Source organism: Colletes gigas, unplaced genomic scaffold (genome assembly GCF_013123115.1).
Source record: "Colletes gigas isolate AHSC1104 unplaced genomic scaffold, ASM1312311v1 Colletes_gigas_Sc00009, whole genome shotgun sequence".
Taxonomy (NCBI): Eukaryota; Metazoa; Arthropoda; class Insecta; order Hymenoptera; family Colletidae; genus Colletes; species Colletes gigas.
The window spans coordinates 3,345,933-3,356,550 of NW_025106638.1; the positions used below are offsets into that span (position 1 = coordinate 3,345,933).

The 10,618-nt window shown below is 33.1% G+C and overlaps 1 protein-coding gene and 1 non-coding gene across 5 annotated transcripts; one reads left to right on the top strand and one right to left on the bottom strand.

The window, feature by feature from the left end:
* Positions 1-1,364: 1,364 nt before the first annotated feature.
* On the bottom strand, positions 1,365-1,437 carry Trnar-ucu. Its single transcript has one exon. It is a non-coding gene; the product is annotated as a tRNA-Arg (tRNA).
* A 553-nt stretch (positions 1,438-1,990) lies between these two features.
* LOC122397533 (calpain-D-like) lies at positions 1,991-10,380 on the top strand. Of its 4 annotated transcripts, XR_006259114.1 has the most exons (12): positions 1,991-2,849; positions 3,503-3,867; positions 3,947-5,310; positions 5,463-5,696; positions 6,373-6,753; positions 6,871-7,172; positions 7,251-7,287; positions 7,464-7,789; positions 7,901-8,243; positions 8,314-8,492; positions 8,575-8,819; positions 9,070-10,380. XR_006259114.1 is itself a non-coding variant. In XM_043396760.1 (11 exons), exons 1-11 carry the CDS (start codon positions 2,530-2,532, stop codon positions 8,753-8,755), a joined length of 4,032 nt encoding a protein of 1,343 aa, XP_043252695.1. In that variant the 5' UTR covers positions 1,991-2,529; the 3' UTR covers positions 8,756-10,380. The 4 variants fall into 4 exon arrangements, 3 of the variants coding, with proteins under 3 accessions (XP_043252695.1, XP_043252696.1, XP_043252697.1); XM_043396760.1 differs by having other exon boundaries at positions 8,575-10,380; XM_043396761.1 differs by having other exon boundaries at positions 3,503-3,861; positions 8,575-10,380.
* Positions 10,381-10,618: the final 238 nt, after the last annotated feature.

Sequence of the window (10,618 nt, forward strand, 5' to 3'; positions counted from 1 at the left end):
CTTGTACATAATCTATTATAGTATTACTTGAGCCAATGTAGTATACAATTATATAGCTATAATCTGCTTAAAATAGCAGTTTCAACTTACAATGAGTTCATAAACTCAAAAAGTGATGTTGAAGAAACACAATTAAATTTCTACAAGACAAAATTGACATGCAAATAAAACGAAAAGACAATACTTAATTTTGTTATATTTTTGGATAGTTTACATCACAATACAAAAGTCGTTCATCTTTATTAGAAAAATAATAACATAATTTAACCAAATCGTCAAGCGTTTATGTCGAGTACCTAGAAAGAATAACTTATTTTGTAGAAAAAGCATACAAAATTAAATTTTATTTTCTAGACTTATAAAGGTGCATCTTCTATTTGAAATTTGTAATATAAGAATTTGTTTATAATTTTTGTGTTGCGAAAACGACTATTAATACATTGACCGTTATGGTGATCACTGGTAACCGATGCTTCAAATTTACAACTTACAACATGATTAAAGAGCTTACAATAAATGAACCTTAACATTTGTAAATTATTGAATAATGTCATTGACATTAAGAATACTACAAAATAACAAGTACCCCATTGAACTATCGAATAATGTTGAGAATATCCCTAGACAGGGAAAACCAACATATTAAAAAGAGGAACTCAATACAGTTGATAGTTTCAGAGAAAAAATTCATTTGTGCAGGCAGCCTGATTTTCTGAAAATGAATAAAAATCGCAAACTTTGATGTTCTGCACTTTTCAAACATATTCGAAACATTACGATCCTCTCCTTCATCATTTCATATGAATTACACACATCACATTTCAATTTTGTTAAAATCAACTACATTTACTAAATTGATGAGTAAAAATATAATTGGTTAAGTATATTATGTTTAAACTGTTTAGGTACATACTACGCATACCATATTATAGAATTTCGAAACGATATAGAATTCAAGACATAGTATTTTAGAATAATAGCATTAATACGTTAATACTCTATTATCAATACCTAATTAGAAAACGTCATATGTATTAATATATTATACTACCAACAGAATAAACGAAGACGATAAAATGCATAAAATAAAGTTAGAGATTAACTCGTTTGCGAAATAGTGAAAAATATGCCTTTCTCACCAAATTTTCTATTATTAAATTTAAGTACATTTCAAAAAGTATTACAAATTTGATATTTCAGTAATTTGTTCTTGGCCACTATTATTTAATCACAATGTGAATGAGCGTATATAACAGGCGAATAATTCAAAAATCATTTAGAAGGCGTTTAATGTTAATAAAAATAATAAAAAAATTATATCGTGGTAAACAAATTTTTAAAACTCTGTTACACCACTTTTTTACCATCCCTGGTGGGGATCGAACCCACGACCTTTGGATTAGAAGTCCAACGCGCTATCCTCTGCGCCACAGGGACTTAGTACTATAATCTTCCTTATGTTCGTATATATATATAGTAAAACATATATTTCTGTAGATGTCGCCAATGCATATGATAATTTGCAAGCCAGTAACGTAGATATAAAACAAAAATAAAACAACCATATTAAAACTAATCATTACCAGTAAAATACTCGATAAAACGTTTCCTAAACATTTATTCGAATAATAAATATATAATGTACGAATCATAATTATGTTCTATTTCTTTATTTTTATAACTTTTTTCAGGTTTATATATTTTGTATTACTATAATGTGAATTTATGCACTAAAAATATATATTCTAAAAATGTTTTATTATTCAAAATGCAAAAAATGCTTACTACTTGAAATAGAAACGAAAGATTAATTCGAGATTAATCTTTCTTAATCGATCGATTTAAAATAACGGATATCAATAATTCCATTTTATACGAAATAAAAAGTGCAAATACTGAGATAGTTTTTCGATTTAAAAATGTCAATTGTTATGTCCAAGGATAGTAATCATACAGCCCTGTGTGGCAACCCTGTAGTCAACACAACCAACTCAGAAACAGCTGCGTGTACGGATGATGTCTAAACCATTTGGGATTGACGTTCCATCCTGTTAAGCTTTGGCTTGACAGAAACGATAATGGATTAAACTATTGACCGTTGAAGCATATTTAGCAATAGACTGTCGTTAAGAAAGGTAGTAAACCGTGACTAAGAATTTGATGGTGTAAAGGGGTATATAAAAAGTGAGGGAAAGAAAATTGTATATGTACTGATTTACAAGTGTGCATTTGTGTTGTCATCGTGTAATACAACCGTAACGAAAAGGATAGCGGGGAAAACTAAAGAAAGAGACAGAATAAAACATTGGATGAACGAGAAGAAGGGGCTAAAAAAGATGGCCGTCTGGAAACATATGACAACGAACGGCGGGCAACCGCCACGGTCAAAAGGATCTTTCTTGGAGCGTGTTTTACGACATCGTTGATCGTAGTCGTTGCGTGGAGGTGTGTTTATTTTTTGAACAGAGGGATCGTGGCTACAAAAGTCAGTGATCCTGTGAGCAAAGGAGCCATGACTACGCGTAGAGAATGGGCTCGATCGCATCGGTGCTGCAGTGGCATTGCTCGGAGTGCGCTCTGATAAATCCAACGGAGAGCACGCGATGCGCCAGGTGCGGCCTTACTCGACTTAAGAGTGATGAGAAGGCAAACCTCAGGCTCAATCTGAGCTTCGAGTGTGGAAAAGTTCCGGGTGAGAAAGGGGAGGAAAAGAAAAAGGACAAAGAGGAAGGTGATTCTTTTTCACTGTGTATCTCGCCAACACCTCCGCTGCGATTTCGTCTAGACAAGCCACCGACGGACGGTACACATTCGACTCATGAACACGTCGAGACCGATCTCATATATCGGTGAGGAAATTCTTACTTGTCCCTCTACATAGTATTTTATCCCCTCCCCACCTATCTCCCCCCTCCCCTACTTTGACTTCCATGTATTTGTGTACACTAGTGCACAGAGTATCAAAATCACATTTTCAAATTTTCTAAAAACTTTAATCCTTATATTCTATGATTACAATCATCTTTGTCTAATGTAATGTATTATTTCCTAAAAAACATACTTCATAGTACAGTTTATTCTCTCACTGAAACAATTTTATTTTTAATAGTAAATGCATGTAATAATGGTTCATGCAATCTGCAAAACATTAACCTTGAAGAAATTGAATGCATATTGTATTAAGTTAATTTCAAAGCATTATTGAATTTATCTGTTGATTGCCTTGGTAAATGTATGGACAACTATTATCGTATCAACAAATGCAAACATTTTATCTCTCATTACCACAATTTATTTAGTTTAGTTTTTTATATTTATACATGTATATGACTTTTGTACATAATAAAGAATTAAACTCGATGGCTTATATGAGTAAACATTATAGTTTTGTTGATAGAAACAAAATTTTACATTTTTAACTTTTTTCTTCTCCATGATATTACATATAACTCGACTGTGGTTTTTTTACAAGCTATAATTTATTTTTTATGTTAATTTCTAGTTTCGAGGAGAATTTAATTATACCTGATAATCGTATAAAGAAATTACACTGTGATTCTTGGAATGGAAGGCCATGTAAAAAAGAAACAATTAAACGATCTTCTTCTTTACCTACCTTGGTAACACAATGGACTTGCGTACGTTGTTTATTGAACAACAGTTGCAGTTCTGCTTTAACTTGTGCGGCTTGTGATGCTAACTCTTCAATATTTGAAACTGATAAAAGGCAAATTGGAGCGCGTAAAAGTAAGAAACTAAATTTACGTAAAACAAGTTGGCTTAAAGTTGCGTCAGTTTTGGCGAATATTTTAAATGGTTCTAATACAACAAGTACTTTTACAAATGATACAAGGATTATGAGTAAGGGTACATACTACTTAATCAAAAATTTTATAAATATTAGTTAACTTATGTTTATACTAAATATTTACTTTATACTCTATAGATATGGCACAGTTAACAAGTATAAGTCATAGCGAAACAAGACAAGTCGATAGAGAAAACTGGACGTTATCACCGATAGACACTATGGAATCTAGTACATTTTCTTACACAAATACTAACGATACCTCTCAGCATTTACCAAAAAGACATAGACCTTCAATATACGAGCGAGTGAAATCTAAAGTTAGTCGCTCTTTATCTAATGGATCTGTTGTACATAAGTTATCCGAACATACTATACAAAGACCAACGAGTCTGGTGGTCTCGGAAGCACAAGACGATGCTCTGTGGAGCTGCGATAATTGTACTCTCGACAATTCTTCTGGCCTAGAACAATGCGAGGCATGCAAAGCTCCTAGAAGTCCAGCTCCTTGTAGCGGTGTAGTTATCAGTGTACCTGCTTGGGAACCTCGTGCTTTGTCTTCAACAGGTCCGCTGTCTTACAGGCGATCTTTTTCCGACGTTGAGTCCGTTGCAAATGTGTCTCGAAAAAAAATTGTTAATCGTAGGAGTCTTAACGAGGACGAGCCACCTGCGGTACCACCACATTCTGTTAGTTTTAACGCAAGACCAAAATACTCCTACATTGGAATTACTAACCCTGATGTACCACCACCGTTGCCAAAAAAGCAGAACAATAAATTAGGTCTTGTACCCATAAAAGCCCATAGCGAGGCAACGAGTCCTGTCGGAGATGTATCGAATGTAAACTCTCTGAAACGTATGTGGACTTGTCAGAAGTGTTCGTATGCGTATAATCCGGTATGGGCGACAGGTTGCGACATATGCGGATCTTTTCGATCTTCTCCTTCGCTAACTCAGCCTAATTTAATAACTATTACTAAGGATGCAACCAGTTGTTCTATGCATACACAGTCTCCGATTGTAGTATCCAGAGATAGCGTTAGATATATCCCGCAAAAAACTGCTACATTGGCCACAGCCGAATCTGATTTAGACGATCAGGTAGATCCACCCTCTCTGGTTTGGACTTGTAAAAAATGCACATTATTGAATGCTGCTTCACGAGCAACCTGTGAAGCATGCGGTGGTTCAAAGCTGAAAAGTATTATGCATTTAGAAGATGCTACCTTACGGAAAGGAGAAAGTTGGGTGTGTTCGTCGTGTACGTTAAGAAATCCGCTGTCGGCACAAACTTGTAATGCTTGTAAGACGTTAGCAGATTTTCTAGATGTACCAAAAGATAGCAGAGTTTTTGGATCAAGAAGTCCGAGTCCAAGGCTCTGCGCAACTGCTTTAAACGCAAAAGTTGTAACTCCGAGACATAGAAATTCTGTAAGAAGAAATGGTTCTTCGGTTGGTGATAGAAAACATTCAAGAATTAAAGATTCTACTCACGGTCAAGTACGATTTTTTTTCAAAATTAACTTATCCCTTATTATTAATAATTTCAAAATATTGTCATATCGTATTATTCATTACTTTCTGTCCGTCATTTGCAAGTTTATTTTTAAGTTTGTATCTATAAAGAACATAATATGTTTCAATTATTTTAGTGGCAGTGTAAATTGTGCACATACGAAAATAAGAGTACAAACGGAATTTGTGAAATGTGCCAAATCTCAAAAACTTTATCTCAAGTATCGGGCGAGAGGCCTAGAATTATTGAATCCGATACGAGTACACTCACAATACAGAGGCAGGAAAGCGTAGTTATGGAAAATTTAAGACAAATCGAGGAAAGAGAAGCATTGGAGAAATGGGAACGAATTGTTCGTTATTGCAAAGAGGTAATGCCGATTAACTAGTAATTATTCAAGCAATTCTTACAATTGCAACAGACTACATCTTTTTTCTGACAACAAAGTGCATAGTATCGTATAATACAGTAAAATCTGCCTTTTTTTACAAAAGCATGAAAAAGACTTTTATTTCCAAGTTGATTTACCCATTTTTCGCATAAATTGATTTTTTGCGATTACTTTTAATTTTTATAAATGTGAAAACATTGAAGCAACGCATAAGAAAATCTTACTTTTGTCTTTAAACATTTCTATACCGATCTACTTTAATATAACAAATATTCAAACATTCTATAATTGTGTGTTACGCATCTTAAAATACGTTCTCTTACGTTTGACAAAAATTGTTAAGATGGTCATTATTTACGTTTAAATAATGTATTATGTTTATTTGTAAGTGGATTCGAATTAGACAGTGCAAAGAATAAAAAGGATTTGTAAAGTATTTATTTTCAATTATCCTATTTTATGTAAAGAATAATGAAAAAAAACTGATTGATATGAAAAGAACACTTGGTTACATTTAGAAGAAAGTGTAGTTGCGTCTTATAGATGTTCGAGTACAACTACAGAAGACATAAAATCAATGCAGGTTAAATTTCAGTTTGAAAAGTTACTCTGTACATGTGAATTTCTGTTACTAAATTTCTCATTTATTTTATAGACAAACGAACCTTTTGTCGACGACTCATTTCCACCAGCTCCAAAGTCTCTGTATTATAATCCAGCAGAAACAAAAGACAACCATGTTGTTCAATGGAAAAGGCCTCATCAAATCAATGTTGATTCTAAACTGCCTTGGGCTGTTTTTAGAACACCCTTGCCCTCTGATATCTCACAGGGTGTATTAGGAAACTGTTGGTTACTTTCGGCTTTAGCTGTTTTAGCTGAAAGCGATGAACTTGTGAAAAGAGTTTTAGTAATGAGAGAAACTTGTCCAGAAGGAGCTTACCAAGTAAGATTGTGCAAAGATGGAAAATGGACCACAGTACTTGTTGATGATTTGCTACCATGTGATAAAAGAGGTCATCTAGTATATTCTCAGGTTGATGCATTAGCAATATAAATAAAAAATCTGTTTTTAATACAGCTAAAAGTTTATCCGATATTAAAGAAGTATCTAATTCATTTTTACTGATAAATTTAATTAAACACGTTATAGGCAAAAAGAAAGCAACTTTGGGTGCCGTTAATTGAAAAAGCAGTAGCAAAAATTCATGGTTGCTACGAAGCTTTAGTTTCTGGACGTGCTATAGAGGGTTTGGCAACGCTCACAGGCGCTCCTTGCGAGGGTGTGCCTTTGCAACCGTCTGCTTTACCAAGCGAAGACGAACTTGATAAGGATTTAATATGGGCACAACTGTTATCTTCTAGGCAAGCTATGTTTTTAATGGGTGCTAGTTGTGGTGGTGGTAATATGAAGGTCGATGAAGAAGAGTATCAACGTAAAGGTTTGAGACCAAGGTAAATTCGACAGATTCTAGACATTCGAACTAGACATGTTTTATTTCTCGTGATACGTAACCCAGCGTTTTTTGTTAGGCATGCATACTCGGTTCTCGATGTGCGAGATGTACAGGTAAGAATGGGAAACAAATATTTTCATATTTTTAGGCGGTTGTCGTGTTGTGATTATGAAAATCTTTGAAAGAAAAGGATTCGCCTATCATAAATTAATACGGTTGTCTAGCAAACGGAAAATTCTCCTTTTTCTGTATATTTAAGCAAATATTTTTCTTATAATATGTTTTATAGGAAATACGATTGTTGAGACTGCGTAATCCGTGGGGTCATTATAGTTGGAAGGGTGATTGGTCCGATGACAGCCCTATATGGACCCCACAATTACGAGAAATGCTTATGCCGCATGGTGCATCCGACGGTGTTTTTTGGATTTCCTTCGACGATGTATTGAAATATTTCGATTGCATCGATATTTGTAAAACTAGAGTTGGATGGAGCGAAGTTAGATTACGTGGAACGCTTCCTCCTCTGTCTTCTCTTCGACATTTATCGTGTGTACTTTTAACAGTTCTGGAACCCACTGAAACGGAATTTACATTATTCCAAGAAGGGCAAAGGTAAATCTTTACTGGATTATTTTATTTAAAAATCTGACATACCTTACTTACTTAACTTCGTCGTTATCAGATGTAGAGTTTATGTAGTACAATGTCTGTATACATATTTAGGAATTCTGAAAAATCACAACGGTCTCAGTTGGACTTGTGTATAGTTGTTTTTCGTACACGTTCTCCAGCAGCACCAGAAGTGGGAAGACTAGTAGAACACAGTAAACGACAAGTACGTGGATTTGTTGGATGTCACAAAATGCTAGAAAGAGATTTATATATTGTTGTATGTTTGGCTTTTAATCATTGGCATACAGGAATGGAAGATACTTCCAGTTATCCTGAATATGTTCTTGCCATTCATAGCTCAAAGAGACTTTTAGTTGAACAAATTTCTCCACCAGCATTTGTATTGGCTGATGCTATTATAAGTTTAACTCTAGCAAAAGGACAGCGGCACGAAGTAAGGTTTCTTACATACCTTTGAACAATTACCGTTTCTCTAATCACAATTTACAAACATTTAATTGTAGGGAAGGGAAGGAATGACTGCTTATTACTTAACTAAAGGTTGGGCTGGACTTGTTGTCATGGTAGAAAATCGTCATGTAAATAAGTGGATTCATGTAAAATGTGACTGCCATGAAAGTTATAATGTTGTATCCACTAGAGGACAGCTCAGAACTGCCGATAGTGTTCCCCCGCTTCACAGGTAAATTATTACTTATTTCCCTCTTTGTCTAATTTTTAAGAACCATAGATCTATATCGCTTAATATAATAAATTCATTTTAGACAAGTAATCATAGTATTAACGCAATTGGAAGGTAGTGGAGGTTTCTCGATAGCACATCGACTTACGCACAGACTAGCTAACAGTGGAAACTTACATGATTGGGGTCCACCAGATACTCAACATTGTCCTCAAATTGACACGCAAGTTGAAGGTTTACACAGTCCCCGTTTAATCACATGAACAAATAAGTTTTATGTTTGATTTGAAAATAAATAGGACAATGTGTAAAAGTAATGTTTGACAAGTAAGAGAGTTTATTGTATACTCGTGATATCCAGAAATGTACTAAAACCAAAGCAAGCTAGAAAGATTTCAATACGGCATAGTAAACCATGCTGTAATCATAACATACTTTGCGCTTTCTAACTTCATATTGTACGAAAATTTTTAGCATCATGACGAGTTGACTATTGAACATAATACAATAATTAACAATTATCATACTGATGTATGATTCTGAAATCAGTGGTTAGAGATATTTGTTTTTTAATTAGGTAATGATTCGTTATATCGATGGAAAAGGGATACATACATACTTTAAAATTTCTGTGCAAATTGAGAATTTCCACGGGAACCATTGATCTATAAACAAGACTTAAGAAAAATTAAATATTTATGGAAGAACAAATTAAACACACTGCTTGTTATATAAAAAAAAAATTATTTTCTCAACTTAACATATATGTAAGCACCGTAAGAGATAATAAAGCGTAAAGGTTATACAGTAATATGTAAAATGGAATAAGTAACAGCCAATCATAATGTATGAAAAAAATATATACACTCTTTTTGGAATTGCTTAGAATATGATATAATTATGGATCAAAATGTTTTCAATTTTGCGACTCATATGTCGATCCTATTTTAGAATACCTAAGGCCACTTTTGGAATCCGCATTTAAAAGAAATATGTAATATGTACACTCTGTGAAAGGGAATATTATTGGTCGTTTAAATGAGGGTTTTGAATGCTGACTACATTATACGATGTTTATTCATCTAAACTTTCGTTATTTCTATCTTGTAACTGGATGGAGTGCTTGTGCTAAACTGGACGTAGCGCATAGTTACAGAACCAAAGATCTCTCTTGAAGGTTTTACAATACATTAACTCGTTCATTGCCATTCTATGCAATATATTCATTTAATTCGATTATTGTTATACATTTTTGTAGCAAACTATTGTCGAAATTATAATCTCTGATTGTTACATGTAGTTTATATTCAGTTAACGTATAATACATATCTTATTCTTCATATAGGTGCAAGCGTGGCAGTTAACGGGTTAATCAGTTTTATAAGTCTCTTGTACATTTTGTAACCATGACATCGGAACAGCCATCTATGCGACGGCCATTTACGAATAGAGCTCAGTTTCGGTTTTATACGCTTAACAAAATTGACATAATTTTAATTTTTAAAGATGAAGTTTGATATTACATCCCCCCATACACAATAAAGTTATTCGACACAGACGATGAACACATTATACGTATAATTCTTTCCTATTGTAAAATTATTTAAAAAATTGTTACTATAATTATTATTACATTGGTTTTTTACTTTAATATTAAGAATTTATGTAAAGAACCAAAACGAATTAAGTATCTTTACCGTTATTATTAAACGCTGTTCCAAATAAACACTTTTAAATATACTTATTACATATATCGAATGCAACATATATCAGCTTACATAAGATTTTTTACATGTACTAGACAGAGCGTTAATAAAAATCGGAGAGATTTTTTTTTAATATTAATTTAACCCTCGAAGTAGTAAGAAAACATTGTATAAACTTGTATCCATAGATATTTTGTTCTTGTGTTTTAACAATTTTCATTGTATGTATATAAAATGTGCAGAATTTTGATGCATTGTATTTTAAGTAAGAGATCGTTTTTTTATGCTTGTGTAAATTACATTCGACTTAATTTTCAATAAAATCGTTTGAAAAAGAATGTATATAATATTTATTGAGATTCTTTAAACATTACAATTAAAAAAGATACAAATTTATACAAATTTTTTTAATCTTATTTT